General features: G+C 39.9%; 1 protein-coding gene across 4 annotated transcripts in view; it reads right to left on the bottom strand.

The window, feature by feature from the left end:
- Positions 1-20,395, bottom strand: part of COL14A1 (collagen type XIV alpha 1 chain) — a 207,315-nt gene that overhangs the window by 114,392 nt on the left and 72,528 nt on the right. For 3 of the 4 annotated variants that reach the window (XM_081816457.1, XM_081816455.1, XM_081816459.1), the window contains 8 exons: positions 19,252-19,381; positions 17,237-17,376; positions 11,415-11,541; positions 9,424-9,563; positions 8,799-8,931; positions 7,411-7,470; positions 5,689-5,840; positions 326-455 (listed from right to left, as the gene is read on the bottom strand). In XM_081816457.1, the coding sequence (XP_081672583.1) occupies positions 326-455; positions 5,689-5,840; positions 7,411-7,470; positions 8,799-8,931; positions 9,424-9,563; positions 11,415-11,541; positions 17,237-17,376; positions 19,252-19,381 (1,012 nt within the window). The remainder of the gene's footprint in view (positions 1-325; positions 456-5,688; positions 5,841-7,410; positions 7,471-8,798; positions 8,932-9,423; positions 9,564-11,414; positions 11,542-17,236; positions 17,377-19,251; positions 19,382-20,395) is intronic. The other variant, XM_081816456.1, reaches the window with a different exon arrangement.

The raw sequence follows: 20,395 nt of genomic DNA, 5'->3' as shown, positions 1-20,395 counted from the left end.
AGATGAAGACAAAAGAGGACTGGCCCGCAGAACACATTTTGGAGAATCAACAGGACTTGTGATGAATTAGATGTTGGAAGAGGAAGACGTAGTTTGTTAAATCTTAGCTTTTACACACGAGAAAACTGAAGCCCAGAGCAGCTTGCTCACCTTGCCCAAAGCCATACAGCTTGCCTGGGTGGAGACAGGATTCAGATTTTTCTGTCTCTCAATCTCTTTTGCTCTTTTCACCACACTCCACTGTGGCTTTCGGGGCACATTGCAGGGGATGGGCATTTTCAATTAATTAGTCAGCTAGTAGGCACAGAGAGAAGGCTTCACTCACAGGTTTTTCCAGGGGCAGAGACGCTGACACCTTCTCCATCATCGTAGATGGGAGTCACCGTGACTTTGTACTCGGTATTGGGAAGCAGAGGCTTCAGAAGGAGATTGTTCTGGCTCCCAGGCACCATAACCTGAAGAGAAAAACAAAGGACCATGGTGCTGCTTAAGACCTTTATTCCTGTTGTTTTACTAATGGAGCAGGACTATGGGGACTTGGAAATAATCAGAAGCAAGGCAATGTGCTTGAGAAAAAGAGGCATGCGTGCAAAAGCATTTCTCTCTGGAATTCCCCTCACAGCAGCCCTCAGCTTATAACCTCTAAAGCAGGTTTAAATTTGAAGCAATTAGGCTCTGAGGAATCATCTTCTCTCAACATCTTTTCAGCATTTGTAAAGTACCCAGAAGTGAGAATCATTATCTATTTGGAAAGCAGGTGTTTATAGCTTAGGAGGGTTCATTCTATAACCCAGCCTGCTTATCATTTTTTATTCCACTTAAGTATCCTCTTGAAAATTCAGCCTTCCATTCTTTACTCTCTCAGACATAATCCAATCCCAGCACTTTAGAAAAGAATGGAAACTAGCCAAGAACAACAGAACCACACATTAAATCCGCGTTTTCCAGAGCAAAACAGAGTTAGCAGTAGGACTAAAAACTGAGGCAGCTTTTTTATTTCTAAAAGGAGATGTCTTCCTCAATCTGAAATCACCATCACTCTACCTCTCAAGGCTACAAAAACGGAAATGCAGGGGTGAGGTCCACACTGCACAAGCATCAGTGTAACATGCCACGTGGCTCAGTAGTGAAAATTCTGGTATCCCCCCAAAGAGCATATGGACCAGAAAAGCCACATGTTCTCAATGTTAAAACCACAAGCCTTTCTGCCTCTGCTTCTGCAGTCAGATGCTGGCACATCTCTGGGCCATCTGAGGAACTTAATCATGGCTGGAAAAATGCTAAGTAAGATCTAAGAACTGACCCAAACATGTTTCAAGGAGTCACAAGACTGGGACCGCTGGAGATGCTTTCTGATTCAAGGGCTGGGTAAAATGCCAGCAGGCAAAGGGCTGTGCTGTCTACTTCTGGATGAGGGAAGAGACCTATAAATCATGGAATAAGCCCTAGGAAGCCTCGAGTTGAACCCAGAAGCAGCTGTTGCTAAGATACTGCTAAGCTCTAAAAGCAATTTTCTAAAATGTACTGTTAAAAAGGAAGTCTGAATTAGGTGATTTTATATTGAATTAGTATGATTTTACTCCTTGAATGAAAGGGACACTGAAATATACTACAGGGCTGTATGGATGTGGACCCGGGAGGAAGATTTTTTTTTTTTTTTTTAAAGAGCTCTGCTTTATTCTCGAATGAGTTAGATAAGCCCGGCATTAAGGACAGGTAAAGGAAGAACAGGGGTTGCCCTGACTTGGATTACCCCATCAATGTAACTTCCTTCAGGGCACTTCTTTTAAACAGAACTCCTTCGAAACACAGAGCCTGGGCATTCGGTCCAAGCTGTCTGTTTAGCAAACCACCCATGTTGATACTCCTTAAATAAGGTCATCTCTCAAACTGAGAAATGCACGGGCTTGGAATAAATCACATTTAGACGGTGGAATTCTGAAAGCAGTAGTGCCATTTTGGAGGAATCACTGAGCTTGTTAGGAAGTAGTTGCTGTGGTTTATAATAATAGTCATCTTTTACCCAGCAATTACTACGCGCCAGATGCTACCCTAAGAATTTTAATATAGCAATTCACTTACTCTTCACCACAACATTTTGAGGTAAGGAGTAACCTTACATGAATTTTACATATGGGGAAACTGAGGCCCACACAGCTATTGAGTAAAGAAGCCATCCTGAAATCCAGGATATCTAGCCTGAGCCTTGCTTTAACCACTACACCCTGCTCCATGTGGCTATACCACTTGAACCTTTTTACCCTAATGATATTCATTTCCAAGAATAAAATGTAAATCTCCTCTTGGGAATGCAAAGTTCCTTCTGCTTGGCCTCTGCTTGTTTGCACAGAGCAGGGTAAAGATGGGCTCTTACTAAAAACAGATGCAGCAGATCACAGCAGATGGCAGTTTTGTTTATAAAACAGTTCTATAAAAGATGCTTATGATTAAATGAGATGCAAATCTAACCAGTGAACTTTCACATTTTAAATTTTCTTTTAGAAATGGAACTTCATGTCTGGCTCCATTATTGTCCAAAGCTGTTCGGAGCAGCCTGGATCCCATCAGTAGAAATAGGGTTCCCTGCATCTCATTGTGTTCCTACCTTATAAAACTGTGTCTAGACAGTGAGTCAAATGCTATCTGTGGTAGGGGGCTGGGTAGATTTGGCGCTGCCATTTTAACTCCAATCTATTGAAGACTAATATTTTTATAAAATACAATAAAACAAAATTTCTGGAAAAAATGATCATGTCCTTGGATATTGCAGGATCGTCAAATCGCTATAAATGTTTCTAAAAGCTTAATCTTACTCTCCGAACTTATCTTGTAGGAGACAGAGCCACACACTGAGTATACGTGTTCTGGAACATTTCTTGCAAATCAGAATTCAGGTCATGGTTATGGATGTTGACATCTAGGCTCTAGGAAAGTCTGAAATCCTGATCAGCCTTTCACAAATAAAGAAGTGTGAGACCTCCATACCCTGACAACAAATTCAGGGCAAAGTCATTGCCGGTCAAGTAGCTTTACTTTCTGCAAGTTCAAAAGCTTTTTATTGGAAATATTTGGTAGATTTGATTAGGTTTAGCAAGTATATGAATACTTCACTTACTCGACTGGAAAAGGAAATTGAATTCTCCTTGTTTTCCATATACTGAAGTTTTACTTTGTTTACTAATGTTACAGACGAATACGATGCTCTCATTTGATCATTTCCTTAAGCAAATCTAATGAGCTTTTACAGTTAAGGAAAATTTGGTAAGACGGTAAGAGGCATTTCTCTTATCTGGACACAACTTTCTCACTTTTATAATGTGCTTTAGCTCTCTGCCTTTCTCTGTCATGCATTATTACTTAAAGATACTCATTTGGTGTTGGGAGTTCAAGGCCTTTGAATTTTGTTACAGATTTGCAACCGCCTCCCTATTTTTGTTTTATAATCTAAATCTAGATGCACCCACTTTCTGTCTCTAATAATAATAATACACTTATGTAGAAGTAATATTTCCTAAACACTGAGATATGAATTCTCAATTAATCCTCAGTTGGGTCCCTGAAAATATGCCTGTAAATTAAGTGTGTACAAATCCAATTCAAGTGGAATTCGGTAGAGGAGCTTGATATTTAAAATTCCACAGTACTTTCTTCGGTTTAGCAAAAACACTTCTGCACAGTAAATAATCACGACCAAATTTATCAATATTTTTCATTTTTATGAAGGGTTTGCTTAACTGGGGCCACATGTGTGTTTCAGACTTTTGATCTTTTTTTTCCTTCACGTAGGTGTCCAAGTGTTTCAAAATAAACAGTGTGAAATGAAAGAAACTAGTAAAGGGAATATTATCTAGAGACAACCCAAAGTAAATATTATTATTATTTTACCTTGCATAACTTACAAGTACATGCATGAGATTAAATTGTTAGTCTTCCCAAGTTGCAAGATAATTTAGCAAGAAGCTTAATATGTTTCTTGGAAAGAGTAGAAATAAAAAACAAAACTCTTATTCTGGGAAGTTTTTACGGGTCTCATTTTTAGGAACTAAATTAAAATATGGAGCAATAACAGGGCAAATGAAACATCCAAATTATGTCCCTAGTTACCATTGTTAAGTACAATCTTATTTTGAATTTTTCAATCATGGGTCATTTGAAATGTATGATCTGAGTGAATTTATAACTCAATTTAATTTGTTTAAGTGTCCATCAACCTTCTAAAAGCACCCCAGACCAATTTCATGGACCTTCTGGTTATTCACCGCGCACCTGACTTATTCCAAAGGGTATCATTGTGCTCTGTAACAAGTCCTCTATCAGCCTGAAATTAAATACTTTCCTGAGACAATTTTAGGCTCAAATAATTGTTTATGTAAGCACATAACTGAAAATAATTTTTCATCAAAGGCTTTATATGTAAGGAGGAGGAAGAAAGGATAATAATGTTATTCATTGAGCAATAATGAATTTGGAGATGTCTTTCCTAGAGTGTCTCAAAATAATGCAGCAGGGGGCAAGAAATACAAGTAATGAGGTTAAAGAAGGCATAGTCCATGACTAAAAAGAAAAATTTCCTTTAGATGCAAACTGGAGTTATCTGGTCTGATAGGAAGCACATCCAGGAAACAATGTTCATGTTCTTGAATAAAAGGAATGATATGGTGTCAATTAAGAAAACACGGGAAGGCCATGACTCAAAGTGTACCCAGGTTTCTAATATAAAAAAACAAATTAGATGAAACAAAGAAAACTCAGCATATAAAAATCAAATCCCCTTAGGGAAACAGTCAGATTCAAGAATAAGTTAGAAATGACTATAGAACTGCCGAAAATGAGTTGATGTCAGTGAAAAACATAACTATGTATTAATGGATGCTCTCTTATTAGGAACACTTCAACTATATAAAGACAACCTTTCATGCATGCTTTGCATAGAAACTTTTAATCATATTCCCAAGGGCAAAGAAGTTTAGCATATGTGTATATATTAAAAGTCTATATGTTAGAAGTTTATATATGTGTGTGGTTGATCCTTGAACGACACAGGTATTAGGGCTGGTGAGCCCCTGCACAGTCCAAAATCCATGTATAACTTTTGACGCCCCTAAAACTTAACTACCAATAGCCTTCTGTTGACAAGAAGCCCTACCGATTTGTGTAAATAGTTGATTAACACATATTTTTGTATGTTGTATGTATTACATGATGTATTCTTACTATAAAGTCAGCTAGAAAAAAATGTTATCAAGACAATCATAAGGAAGAGAAAATACATACACAGGACTGTATTGTATTTATCACAAAAATCCACATATAAGTGGACCTGCGCAATTCGAACCCGTGTTGTTCGAGGGTCAACTGTATATACACACAGTGACGGTATGCAGTGGACAATGTATGACCCAACTTTGGTGCTCTAACGAATTGTCAGGGCAGCAGAAGCAGCATGGGAGACAAGTTTCAGAAGCTTGCTCAATTTGAAGCAAGTCGAATGTGGAGCTAGTTTTGGAGATAGAAAGGTCATCAAGAAACCAGTAGTGAAGTCTGCATGAACAGAAAACATTAGTTTCTGGAGATGGTAGAGTCACCAAGAAATGAGCAGTCCAGTTTGCACAGATCTCTGGAGACAGCCTCATAAGCTCTGTTAGTCAGGGAACTGCATGGTTTCTAGGCAGTTGTACATATACAGACCGTTCCTACCACTTCTTCCGCATGGTCCCCTTGAGCAGTCAGGTAGGTCACCCTGAACTGCTGCACGCTGCTGTCTGAAATGTCCCATTTTACCCGCAGGCTAGAAGTGGTTTCGTCATCTACAACCAGGTTTCTGATTCCTGTTCGGAAAACTGGAATAAGCACAACCAAGGATTAAAGAACTTTTAACCCATCATATTCCAAAATGAGCTCTAGAGACCGTCTGCGGACATGGCAACAAATATCACTTAATATATCTCTCTAATGTAGAGTCATATGAAGAACAATTCAGCTTTAGTGGTTAATGGCAGGGGTGGGGTGGGCATCATATCTACGGGTGGCAGATAGAAATGAGTTTAAGAGATACTTACAAGGTGGACCATGGACCCCTCAAAACTATATATATATATATATAAGTAAAGGGAACTGGGGAGAAGTCCTTGGGCAAGGGGAACCTCCAGGGGAGCATGCCCACGAACACCTCCCACCAGTGCTCTGCTGGAGAAGCAAAAATGAGGGACCAGATGGGGTCAACCTCAGTGTATGATCCAGCATCCAACATACATCCTATTCATTTGTTCCCTCATTTCTATTTCAACACCTGTCACTCAAAGCATACATCTCTCACCATGGCTGCCTCTATCCATTCAGCCCATGTGGATATTATCCTTCCTCTGATATCTGTCCAAACTCCTTCACCCATGCTCTCTGACACACTCCTTCTCCTCTCCCGAGATGCTGGCTCCCTCCTTTATCCCATCTGACTTCATTTCACTCTGTCCATCTCCAGTGATTCTTTCTTCTCTTCATTCATCCATTCACGCAGCAAACATTCACTGAGTGTTTCCTTTATGTCAGACTGTGTTAGGCCTTTGAGATACACAGGGATGAACACTTGACAAAAATAGTAAAAGTCACAGAGGAGGGAAGAGAGTGACATTTAGCAGGCAAAATTGGGGGAGGGTACCAGGTAGTGGGAATGAGAGACAATGTCTCACCTTCAGGGCTAGGAGTTCTAGATGGCAGGAGGAAATGGGAGAGCTTGGAAAATATGGCTGAGTCCAAGAAGAAAAGCAGAAGGATCTTGGATGTTATGATAAAGAGATTTGGGGCATTGTGCTAAAGAAGGGCTCGATAAAGATTAACTGGAGAATGAATGAATCAGTGAATGAATGAATGGGTGATGGAGAGCCACTGAGGGTTTTAGGTGGGAAAAAAAGCGGTATAATCAAACTTGTGTTTCACCTAGTTGACTCTGACAGCTAGTTGGAAAGTGTATCATAATGGGGGTGAGGGAGGCGGAAGTTAAGTTGAAAGAGAAAATAGCTGAGGTGGGAAGCCCATTAGACCAGCCAGGTCTCAGTTACCCACAGAAATGCAAGGACACCATGATGTGAGTAATTCTCAACAGACGACAATAGAAGTCACTGTAATCAAGAGAAGGAATAAAGTCCTGGGCTGTGCTATGTGAACATTCTCTGAAAGACTAAATAGGAACCCAAAACAAAGATGGAACAAGTAGAGATGTCACAGTGAAGTCCAAAGACTCATTGGCATTTAGGGCTAAGGAAAGGTTGAGAGGTTCTAAGAGGAATAAAATTTGAATTGGAAGGCCCCATTCCTAAATAATAATGTAAAATAAATAAAACTGGGACAACATAACTTCTGTTTAAATCAAACTTTTCTTATGGGTAAATGGGGACAAATTCTATTTGTCCTTACCTGACGTCACAGGGCTGGTGGGGGCTATGGTCGTAGATGGTTCGGTCCAAAAACTGTCAACTAAAAAAATACTCATTACTTTAAAATTCTGTAATGATCGTAACTACATGTTTGTGTATAGCATTTTATAGTTTTCAAAGAAAATTTCACCTATATTATCTCACTTGTTTCTCCCAACCACCTTGACTCTGGTTGCAAGAAAGAAGAAATGAGCTGTAAATAAAGCAGACGTGATACCTATTCTGCTGATAAGGAAACTGAACCCCAAAGAAGTGAATGTTTCTAATCACAGATACTAGCCTTCAGATAAACATTTGAATTACACATATAACTTTGTGAAACCTCCTGTTACTGTGAAATGGGGCATAACCATGGTAATTAAAGGAAAATAAACAGTGCTGTAGATCATGCTGTGAAAGGGCAGCCAAACAAGACCACCAAGGAAGAGAATAAGTGCATTTTCTATGTCGTGTATTCACCCTGGGCAACCAGCGCATTGGAGCAGTTGTGTGGTTCTCTGCCCAGAGCCCCCTCTTCAGGGTCAACACATTCATCACCAGCTTCTGGAATACTGGCTGCCAATGGCTCAGAGCTCTGGGAACTGCCCCCCCGAGGTCACAGACTCTGTTATGGGATGGCCCACCTCCAAATACTGGAGATGCAGGGATACAAAGGCTCAGCCTCATTGACTCAGTTTGGGACAACTGCGGAGGGTCATCCCAGGTCCAGAACTCCTCATGGAATTAGCCAAAGGCTCAGTTTGAGCTTCTCCCTATGCCTCATCCTGCCATCCTTACTTTCTTACAGATGTATCTCCCAACTACAGTCTTCAATTAACCTTCTGGATGCAATTTTCTGTCTCAGAATCTGATTCCACGGAACCTCATCAAAGAAAATTTAATATGTGGTTAATAGCTCATATTTAAAAAATGAAGGGATGAATGAATCAGCGAGTGCATTTTATACAAGATTCTTGGAACCAAGATTGACTTGGGAAATTCCAAAAGCTCTTGGACATGCTTGCCCTCAGCTTATTTGTTCGCTCCTTTATTCACTTATAAATTATTTTACCCATCCATCCGTCCATTCAACGAGTATTTATTGCACAGTTAAAATATAATAAGCACTATGCTACTGCTGGGGACATAATGGTGAACAAGACAGATATGGTCTCTGCCTTTATGGTGATAGCCTAGGATTCTCATATGCTTCACATAGCAGTTTCATTAAAAAGGTGAGGGCACATGAAGAACTCTGGGGGATATAGAGAAATGGAAGCCTCTGTAGGCAGGAATAAGGTGGATGGGCAGGCAACCAGGTGGGCGGGGGAGGGTATCAGAATGGATGGTGGCCACTGGTGAAGTCCCCTCAGCCAGACTGACACTTACGTGTGGTCCCCACAGCGGTTACCACCTCACTCTCGCTCCCATCATCCATTATGGCCAAGAGCGACACTTCATATTCAGTGCCGGGCTCCAGGCCTTCAATAACATGTGAGTCTTGGTCTTCTTTTAGGAGAACCTGAAAAGCATTTGGTGCTTAGTAATTGGGTTTACTGGAATAGCAGTGAAAGTTAAGAAAAAATAATAAAAAGGAGAAAAAGTTATCCTGAGCATAAGCAAGAAACAACTAAGCATGAAGAACTCCAGGGCCACTGAATTCAATTTTAAATTCAAAGTAGAGACCTAATTCCTTTCCATTCCCTCAACAAACAAGCTATTAATATTGCAAAAGTACCAGCTGAAATTTTTTTTATTCAATGTCATTTATGAAAGTCAAAGGACCTGAAAATATATTGTATATATGACGAAGACCCTAGCCAAAAAAATAACATTTTAATCTTAGAAAAATCATTTGATTTGACATTTATAAAACTCTATGCCAGGCAAAATATTAATTACTTCTGGGATTCTCAATCTCTTCTAAAGTGAAGACTAACTCAAATGTGCAGTGGGTATCCACTTCCAGAGAAAATGCTCCAGATTACTTTTCAGTCTATTTCAGACAACTCACTTCTTCAGTATTCCCACCATAGACTGGAATCCACATCAACTTGTGCTGCCCTTCATCAGCCGAAAGGGGATGCCAGGTCACTCTGAAACTATCTGTCGTCACCTCATCGATTTCCAAGTATTGCTGGGCTGGAACCTCCTCTGTGAGCCAAGGAAGGAGACTTTGTCAGAGAATGGAGAAGGCAAGGAAGCCAAACTCAAGCAGCTCCCAGGGCTGTGGGAAGAAGGCTCTCTGAGGAACCCCTGGCTTTAGGAAAGCACATGGAAGCTGAGAAAGCCATGCCCATCAGCCCAGTGGGACCTCAAGTTTCTGCAGCCAGCATTTACCCATGGTATAAATCAGAAAGACCATGGACACAGCACAGTTTTTAAAGTCTTCCAGTAATTTCCAGAACTCTTAGATTCTCTATTTGGCTCTTTTCACGAACTATAAAAAGTAAGAATGTCCTATTCATTAGTTTACCAAGATATTATTTTCTCATTATGTTGAGGAAATTAACAAATTGGTGTCCTCAAGGTCTGGGAGATGTCCCTGTTAGTTTTATTTGCTTTTGTGCTTAAATTATCCCCTTGTAATAAGTTAAAGAAGAACCTGACATCCTTTTAATCTTGTACATATGGGTGCCATCGGAAGTGAAAGATGATTCATCAGATCTTCCACAGTTTCATACTTCAGGGATGTACAAGAGCCCGACATCCAACTGTGTGTCAGTCATTCTCAGTCATTGATTTTTATTACTTGAAATTAGAGATTTTATTATTTATTTTTTAAAAGATTTTATTTATTTATTTGAGAGAGAAACAGAACACAAGCAGGGGGAAGGGCTAAGGGAGAGGGAGAAGCAGACTCCCCACTGAGCAGGGAGCCCGACATGGGGCTTGATCCCGGGACTCCAGGATCATGGACTCAGGGATCATGACCTCAGCCGAAGGCAGACGTTTAACTCACTGAGCCACCCAAGCACCCTGAAATTAGAGATTTTAAAACTCTTTCACAGGACACCAGGAGAATCCCAACTGGAGTTAGCCCTCAGGAAGTTTTGCGGAATTACTGAACTTTTTTCTGTCAACATTATTTCTCAATGGAGCATATTTCTTCTCTCTCCAAAATAGCTCCTCCTGTCCTCAGTATAGCACTCAATTGTTTTCCCAAGCAAAGCAATGTTAAGTTCAGAAAGCAAACAATAGAATTGTTGCCACCAAGAGGCAAAAAATTTTTGTATTTATTGACTACAGAGTATACATAGAAAAGGAAAATCATGCAGTCATGCCTTATGTTTTTTATTTTAGTATTTAAAAGATTCCATATTGTTGTATTAATATATCAGGCTGCATGAATATATTATTGGCTACAGATTGATGTCTTAGGTTACATAGTATGAAACTGTCATTCTTGCAGGTCAAAAAATTGTTGGGTATCAACAATTTTGGAAGTTCAACTTAACATACATGCATATGAAAACAGAAGAAAGCTGTGAAATTTTTAGACCCATAGAAAAAAGAAATGGTGTAAGATTAGGAATAGAAGAGTACACACATTTATTTAACTGGGACCTTTTGAATTTAGATGATCTTTCCTCTCTTTCCCTTGCTTTGATAGAAAATAATTAAGCAGTACACATTCTAGTCACCTAATTGTTCAGTTGTTAATGCAACGTAGGGGCGCCTGGGTGGCTCAGTCGGTTAAGCATCCAACTCTTGGTTTTGGTTCAGGTCGTGATCTCAGGGTCATGAGATAGAGCCCCATCTTGGGCTCTGTGCTCAGTGGGGAACCTGCTTGAGATTCTCTCTCTCCCTCTTCCCCTGCCCCTCCCCCCACCACATGAGCATGTGTGCTCTCTCTCTCTCTCTGAAATAAATCTTTAAAAATAATAATAATACAACACAAAGATCAAAATGCAATCTCTTCAAAATCACAGTTGAGGAAGCTGCTCCAGCTTCTGGTTTCTATATAGTTACTCTTGGAAACTTCCAAATCGTAATAAGGCTTACCCGTGGTAAAAATTCCAGTCAGAGGCTCCGACTGCCCCTCATCATAGATAGAGATAATGGCCACAGTGTACTCCGTGAGCGGCGTCAAGCCCTTCAGAGGGAAGGTAGTAACAGGATCGACTTCAACCTGCAAAACAGAGAAGTCGGACCAGCTACATCCGATACTCTCCAGACACAGGAAACAAAAGGCATTTTCTTATTGTCTGTAGTTTACTGGGCCTGGCAGCAGAGCTATAAAGACTTCCAAAATATTACTGAATTCTAGAATCAGTCAGCTTCTGTATTACACAATTCTAATCTTCACCTTTAAATAGATTACCTCTCCGTTAATTCTGAGGACATCTTTGCAAACAACGTTATTTCCACTCGTTAAAGATCTAGAAGGGAAAGTGCACACACCTGACAATGCTACCAGAAATAAATATAATGTTTCCAGCCTGATCTGCTAGGAGCAGCCAGTTTTTGGCTTCACTGCCTGGGCTCCCTGACCCATGACGAATTATCACACAATAACTCCTGTAAGAGCTACCCAGATGAGCAACCATGCAGGGGAAGAATCAGGGGATATTCACACCAAAGATCATAGTAAACATTTGAAATATTCCTTTATCTTCCACAGAGAGATTTATTTGGGAAAAATATGTACCAATCTCTTTAGAGTACATAAGGGATGAAGTGTTAAGGATAAGGACCCAGGGTATAGGAAGGATTAGAAAGGGAACAGCAAAGAATGAAGAAAGAAACCATAAAGTAAGGGCGCCTGGGTGGCTCAGTTGGTTAAGCGACTGCCTTCGGCTCAGGTCATGATCCTGGAGTCCCGGGATCGAGTCCCGCATCGGGCTCCCTGCTCGGCAGGGAGTCTGCTTCTCCCTTTGACCCTCCTCCCTCTCATGCTCTCTGTCTCTCATTCTCTCTGTCTCAAATAAATAAGTAAAATCTTAAAAAAAAAAGAGAGAGAGAGAAACCATAAAGTAAGAAGAAATGGAAGCAGGATTTGGAACACAGAGCCCTGAGCAAAGCCATCCTCCATGAAGAGAAAAAACACACACAGCTTTATCACTGAAAGTTTGGGTCTTGGGCCTCTGAGCTACATAGCACTGGGGGCATATTCTAGACCAAGTAAATGGTGCCTGACTTAAGCATTTTCTGTACATTGTCTCGATTAACCCTTCCAAAACCCCTGTAGGGGAGGCACTTAATAATAAGATGCTGAGGAATGGAAGAAATGAACCTATTTACCTGATAGCAGACTCTGCCAAAAAAAGATACCATTTAAAATGTTTTCAAGAGGTATTTAGAGCAATATCAGTAAGATCCATTATTTACAATACTATCAATGACTAAACTTGATAGCACCTGAGGTTAAGGGGAAGTTGACTAAGCTTACTGTATGGATTTGCTCACTGCAGTCAATGTGACCTTTACCAAAATATAAAATGTGTCACTGTCCTACTTAAAACCTTCCTTGGCTACCTCTGTTGCCTTCCAAATCAAAACCAAGCATCCTGCGATGACCTCTTGGTCTTGCATAATCTGGAGCAGTGCTCTTTTTCTTGCCATAATTTCAATCACCTGCTGGGCTCCAACCACACTGACCTCTCAGGTAGTGTCTTTCCCACCTCAGGGCCTTTGCACATGCAATTCATGCTTTTTGGGATCCTAGCTCTTTTCAAAACTAGACCTTTGTCATCTCTCAGGACTGTGCTTAACTTTTACCTCCTGACAGGAGGTTTCTCTTGTCACCTACCTCAGTAGGGCTATCCCCTAACACTGCGCTTGTTTGTTTCCTCCCAGCACCAAACACAGCCTGCGATTATTTTATATATTTATTTTCTCCTGCGTAGAGGGTAAGCCCCTCCAGGGCAGGACCTTGTTTAGCTTCTTCAGTACTGCATGTTGAATTATATTTGTTTTTGAGTGAACAGAGGAGGCACCAAAGATCATTTTTAAGAAAGATAATAAAGGGCTCCTTAGAACTCAGAGCAATCCAGAAACCATATACATCGCTAAGAAATCAAATGCAGGTCAAAAAAGAGAGTGTGAGTCTTGGGGGAAAGAGCTTCCATTTTCATCCTTTTGGAACCCTTAGCCACTCTTCTAGAGAGGGCCAACCAACCTCAGCCACCCTGGCTGAGATACCAGACACAGAAGTGAAGTCATCTTGGAAATTCTGGCTCAGTCAAGCTCCCTCATGAATGCAAGAGTCACCTCGGCTGACGCCACATGGATCAGCAGAGCCAAGCTGTCCTTGCTGAGCTCTGCCCAGGTTGCATAATCATGGATTATTATTTTAAGCCAGAGTATTAGTTACAGGAGTGAACTGAAAATATTGATTATCTTCTTCTGAATCTGGGTCTGATAATATTATAGGTCATTCTTAGCATTTAATGTTTACTTTGGTTTAGGTATTGTCTGCATGCTTCCTGTGTATTAGTTCCTTTAACCAGTAGTCCACAACCTTGTAGAGTAGCTAATTATTACCCTTAATTTGAAGATGGTGAAACTGAGACTCTGAAAAGTTAAGGAACTTGCCAATGGAAAACCAGCTAGTACCCAGTGCATCAACACAAGTATTTTATAGGACTCAAAATCCCATGCACAGTATGGCTTCATTAAACTCACAGAAAAGACAAATCTGTATTTAAAATAGGAGTTCAAGACATGTTCTTCTAAATGATATTTACATATTGCCTCTGTTGTTCTGGATTATAATAGCTGGGTTTACTGAGCACTTAAACATATCAAGGACTTCACATTCATTGTCGTGTTTAGCCCCCTCTTCCCCCCACCAAACCCTAGGTATTTATAATAGCTATTTTACAAACAAGGAATGGGAGGCCTAAAGACCTAAACTAACTTCCAGGACATAAATCTATTAGCTGGAATGGGTAGTTATGCCTTGACTTCTAAGTCCCAAATCTGTGACAAATAGGCATTTCACGAAGATACCAAACATACACAAAGCAGTTAAAAATCAAACTTTCTTTGGTACACCAAGAGACAAAAAGGGAAAAAGTGTGTATATACACACACAGTTTTCCCCTGTTATATATGTACATAGATACATATGCATATACGTACATATCTTTTCAGCATACATGTTGAAACATATATATATATATCTGTTGAAAAGATCTCTTTTATTTATTAAAGCATTATTTGACTTTGAACAGACCATATTTTATGCATTAACTACTGATTATTTTATTCCATCAAATGAAAACGTTAAGGTGTAATCTATTTTTATTAGTTATATTATGTTTTAGACTGAGTTCTGGAACTGATTTTGTTGGTAGTACTTTTAAGATGTAGGAGAAGAATTTGAGAAGATGATAACAAATGACCATGATCTCATGGTTATATAACTATTTTTGAAAAATTTTCAAACAGTCTGGCCTGAAAGCTTAATTTCAGTCTAATTCTGGGATGGATAAAGAAAGAGTCCTTGATGAGGAACAAGGGACTGGGCTCCGCTCTGGGCTCTCTTGTTGAGTCATAGCTGTCGGGAACTGGACTTGCGTTTGAGTCTAAAAACTGGCCTTTCATTTATAAAACTCAAATGGCAGCACTTTAGTTTTCCATCCTGCTTGCGCATTTCCCCAAGTCCTCTCCCAGCACATGCTCTCTGAGATGGCCCTGTCCTCAGCTGACAAGCCATGTTTTCAGCATGTTTTCTCTAAGGGTTGCCTGAGGGGCTCTCTGTAAACTCTCAGAACAGTGGCTGGTTCAAGGTAAGCACTCAGCACGGGTTAGCGGCCATCACCATCATCACCACTGACATTTGGGTGCCCTGTTTCATTTTTCTTCCTTGGTCTCCAAGCAGTTGGAGAGAGGGATAATACAGAAAAGACAAAAGGGAGAAAGAGGAAGTGAAGGAGGGAAGATGGGAGGAACAGGAAGTAAATCAGAGAAATAGAAATTGAGTCAAAAGCAAAAGCTTATGATCAATGGCAGGTTATATAACTAAGTAGATTTTGGTTGGGACATTTTAAAGTTCATTCCAGAATGTTTTGGAAGTTTCCTAAAAACCCAACTATAGCATTGCCTGTAAATAAAAGCTTAATTAACACAAGTTAAAGCAAAATATAGTAGGACTACTCACCCTTAAAATCGTATATGCCAAAATTAGGCAAAGTAATATTACACTTAGACAAAAGACATTTGTCTAGCAACATTTAGTCTCAATGGCATGGTTAAGAATTAAGAAATAAGAACACACACACACACACACACAGACATATACACACCAGTCAAACTGGAAATGCTACAGTAAAACCACATATTGTTTATGTATTTTACTCAAATAAAATTTTCTCAGATTTTAATTCATAGACCATTTTCTCATGTTTTAAATTCAGTTTTACCAAATACAGTTTTCTAATTTCCCAGCACAATACAAATTAGAAATAGCAAGTGCCAAAGGCATCTCCAAGAAAAACATTACAAAAAAACACATGTAGTTTTCAACAAATATATTAGTCTGGGGTCATTCTTTATAATGGCAAATAACCTAAAATACCATAAGAGGCCACAACAGCTGTTGTTAACAGGATGTTAAGTACATTTCTTGTGCTGATGATTTCACAATATATACAAATATCAAATATTAGCAAATGTGCAGTATTGTGCATTCATTATCCAATGTCCCGTGTGAGGGGGCATTCTGCAAAATACTGCTTGGATTTAATTGTAGGAAACAGTTTGTCTCTGCAAATGAAAATAGTTTCTTCATCTGGTCAGAAAATAGAAGTGATGTAATCCAACATATTTCCCTCTTGGTCTTAACTTCTTGGATCAAGTTGAGGAAAAATAATAGTAACTTTGCTATCTAACCTGTTAAAATATATTCCCAAGGAAGGAATTTGTGGAGAAATTATTATTTGTGAAGAAGTTATTAGTGACTGAGTATAAGATACTGTATCTTCATGAGTTCTAGGAAGTTCTGCTATTTTAAAGTATCTTCCTACACAAAACTTGAATTACTCAGTTTTGTATTTAACTCATCTAACTAGCATCTTTCAGATGGTAGTTTACTCGAAAGCAGAGAGATAAAGTGGACTACACTGACATTAATTCTAGTTTACAACATCTAGGAAGATACCTACTTCCCCACCTCCTTGCACCGGGGCAGACTATATACTCCAAAGATGGCCACATCAACATATATCTCCCATCCCACCTGCCCCTCACCATAGGTGGGACCTGTGTTCCTCCTCATGTTGAATCCATGTGGGGACTTGTGATATCTCCTACCAGTTGCATGGGGTGGAGGTACTGCTATAAATAAGAAACTTAATGGATCAAAAACCAGGGCACCGGAAATTAAATCTTAGCTATTCTGTGACTTCTCTGAGTAACTGAAGGTGACAGAGCTTTCACCTAGTGCTCTCTCTCTCTCTCTTTCTCTTTGTCTCTTCGGACACATGTTTGGGCACTCCTGAGCCAGCATGTAACAAGTCCCTAAAACTGCCATGCTGGAGGGATCATGTAAAGAGTCTAGTTGGAGACACGGAGAGCTGCTCTGGCTCCCAGCGGACCCAGTCTTCCCAGACCAGGCACCAGACATTTGAATGAAAAGCCATTGTGATGACATCAGCAGCAGCCACTATCTGGCAATGATCTCATGAGCGACCCCAAGCCAGAAATATAGATCCAAGTAGTTGACGCACTAATTCCTGGCAAAAACTGTGAGAGAAAATAAACAATTTGTATTGTTTTAAGCCACTATAGTTTTGGGAATGATCGGTTGTGCAGCCAGAAAAAGCTAACATACACCCACCAAAAAAAAAAAAAAAAAATAGAAATTGTGATCCACAGCTTACCTCATTAATTTCCGTGCCATCTGCATTGTTATATACAATTCGATAACCACTGATCTTTCTTGACGTTGGGTCCCAGGCTAACCGAGCACTGTTTGAGCCAACATTGGAGATTCTCAGGTTTCTTGGTGGACTTAAAGGCACTTTGCAGTAAGTGGAATAGAAAATAATTAAGATGTTAAATAACATACACCTAAAAAAGCCAAAAAAAAAAAAAAAACCCACCACCCCAGCATCTTTGATTTCTAAACGACTCACATATGAAAAATTTTACCCAGATAATAACTTACAACAAAGAAAACGAACAAGTTAACAAAGAAAAAAACTTTCCTTGTAAGGAATGAATAGTATTAATAAGTTACACGTGCTTAGAAATAAATAAGATTTAGGTACATTTTCTGTGTCTTTCTTTTCCGATCAATGCTATTATTACAGCCTGCTAGAAATAAGAAACTTAATGGATCAAAAACCAGGGCACCTGAAATTAAATCTTAGCTATTTCATTCAACTGTCATTCGATGCTGGCAAATCACTCTGCTGGTCTTCTCCACAATGTCCCACGTGTAAAGCGAGGTTGATGGCCTCTGTCCTCTCTATTTGGGGATCTACTAGGCATTTTCAACTTAACCTGTCCCAAACCGAACTACTGACTCCTGCCAACTTTTCCAATCTTCTCTCTCAATCTCTCCCTCTGAACAAATGGAAACGCCATCCTTCCTATTGTTCAGGCCAAAAACCCTTGAGTCATCCAACGTTCAGGTTTCTGAACATAGGTCACCTTCCCACTGAGGCCCTCCAGGATCACCGTCCGTAAAATAATGCTTCCACCCCATCCCCAACTCCCGTCCCTGGTTTATTTCTTATATTGTGATTTTATTGATCTACTGTCTCTCTCCCTCCATATATTGTAACCTCAGAGGACTAGGGATTAATTTTGTTCCCGGCTTTATCCCCAGTGTAGCAAGTTCTCAATATATATATTTGTTGACTCCATGAGTAGAAGGCCTGCCCTGGATAAATCCCACTGGCTTTGTGGGAAGGTGTAAAAATGAACACTTTGCAGTTGCTCTAAAATTATATGAAGAGGCATTAGTATTTCTGCAGATTCCTGTCAATTCCATAGTTTTCTGTACTTCTTCAAGGGCCCTCTCCTGATTCAACAGATTAAAATTTGTCAATAATTTTTTAGTTTCATGAGCTTTTACAGGCTTATAGTACAACCAACTGTTAAGGTTTGTCACATGCTCTATGAGTCTGAGATGCTCTGGAACAGATCGTTATAACTCATGTCTCTCATTAAACCCTTACAATAGCCTGCAAGGAGATTCTAATATCCCCATTATATAGGTCATAAAACTGAGGTAACTTGGCCAAGGTCACAGTTAGTAGGAACAGAAGAGCAGTTAGAGTTAAACCCAGGCAATCAATCAATCAATCGATTCACGAGCCTGTGATAGAGGGCTTAGAGAGCCAACAAAGCAAACACCTAGAAGACAAAAAATAACAGTTGTCAGCCATCGCCACAAAGTACGATGCTTCCTCACCCAATTAGCGAAAAGTGAAAAGACCAATTCTTTTCACTCATTCAATACATATTGACTATTTGGCCATAAAGAGCCTATAGAGTTTAGTGACTCTCTTAATACTTCAGGGGCTGGAGAGAAAGTATAGGAGAGAGAAAAGCAATATAATTATTTTAAGTGTTGTGTACGCTTTGCTCCAAATTTTTCTGGAGTTCAGTTAAATTTAGCAGTTGGGTGGAACGATGTCTAGTTTCCTTTCTGGATAAAAATGCCAGTCCTAGGAACAGGTACCCACAGACATCATTTTTTTAGGACCATCCCCCTCCTTTTTTTAATCAACTGGTATATTTCCTGCCACTAAATAAAATACACATTTTCTTAAGTTACAATTAGCTCCTAAGAGGTTTCATCCTAAGCCAGTATTCCCAGTTTAGAATCCCAACAGGTATTTGGGCTTTTATTCCAGTACTTCCTCTGAATGACTGAGCTGCTCACGTGTAGTTTCTTGGCCTGTGACAGGATCGCTGGCCTCTTCTCCGAACATGGCATAAACTGTAACTGTGTACTCCGTATTGGGCATCAACCCACTCAGTTCAATATCTGTGTGGGTGTCTCCAATTTTCATCTGAAAAGAACACACGTTAGCAGATCGTTAGCCAATGTGTACCATTCATGTTGATCAGAGTGTGGCTGAGGAAAGGTGAGACTTGTGGAGTAAGATTTTGTGTCCTCACAACCCCTTATTCAAACGCTTCAGCCATAATTTTTCATTGTCTGGTGTCATTTTATATTAGGAACAGGTGCCATGGGGCCATACAAAACTGAACGTACCCATGCATGCTGTTTTCGGATAACGCTTCACATCTGGACAAGTAGTAATCTCAGCCAGAATAACAGAGTCACAAATTTAGTCCTCAGAAGAGTGTGGGTGGAACTGAGTCAGAAATGTTGTCTAGAAAGAGTATAAGCTCTAGGTCAGCAAGCTGGGGACACAGCCAAGTGGGCATCTCTCATCACTGGCTAATTTTAACCAGTCCCTTGGCTGGGTGCCCAGTCTTCACTTCAAGCCTGACTGAGCTGGACCAGTTTTGTTGCCCCATTCAACAAAGGGGCCCATGCACTTGGACTGCAAGTTCTTTCCAGGTTGCAGAAGAGATCAATCCACCTTCACCTTGACATCCAGCGTGGCAATTTGCTTTTTGATTCCGGGCTGACTTTTCTGACCCTTGGAGTCAAATAAACTAGCCAACATTCTCAGTTGTGTGACAAGTGCCTGACAGCATGGTTTTATTTTTGTTTTGGAAGGAAGAAAAATATCTCCAGAGTCAGTCTCCAATCACACAAGTGCCAATGTTATTGTCAAATTAGAAATTCTAATTCTGAAATATTTCCACACATACAAAATAAATGTAGAGAAATGAATGTGATTCACCCTGTTGCACCCACCACTCAAATTTAATAAATATGAACATTTTGTCATATTGACTTCCGATCTTATTTTTTTTAATTTTATTTTATTATATTATGTTAATCACCATACATCATTAGTTTTTGATGTAGTGATCCATGATTCATTCTTCGCGTATAACACCCAGTGCTCCATGCAGTACGTGCCCTCTTTAATACCCATCACCGGGCT

The sequence above is a fragment of the Leptonychotes weddellii genome, chromosome 4 (assembly GCF_054177405.1).
Source record: "Leptonychotes weddellii isolate Sample4059 chromosome 4, ASM5417740v2, whole genome shotgun sequence".
NCBI lineage: Eukaryota > Metazoa > Chordata > Mammalia > Carnivora > Phocidae > Leptonychotes > Leptonychotes weddellii.
The sequence above is the reverse complement of the archived record's forward strand: the minus strand, read 5'-3'. Positions and strand labels throughout refer to the sequence as shown.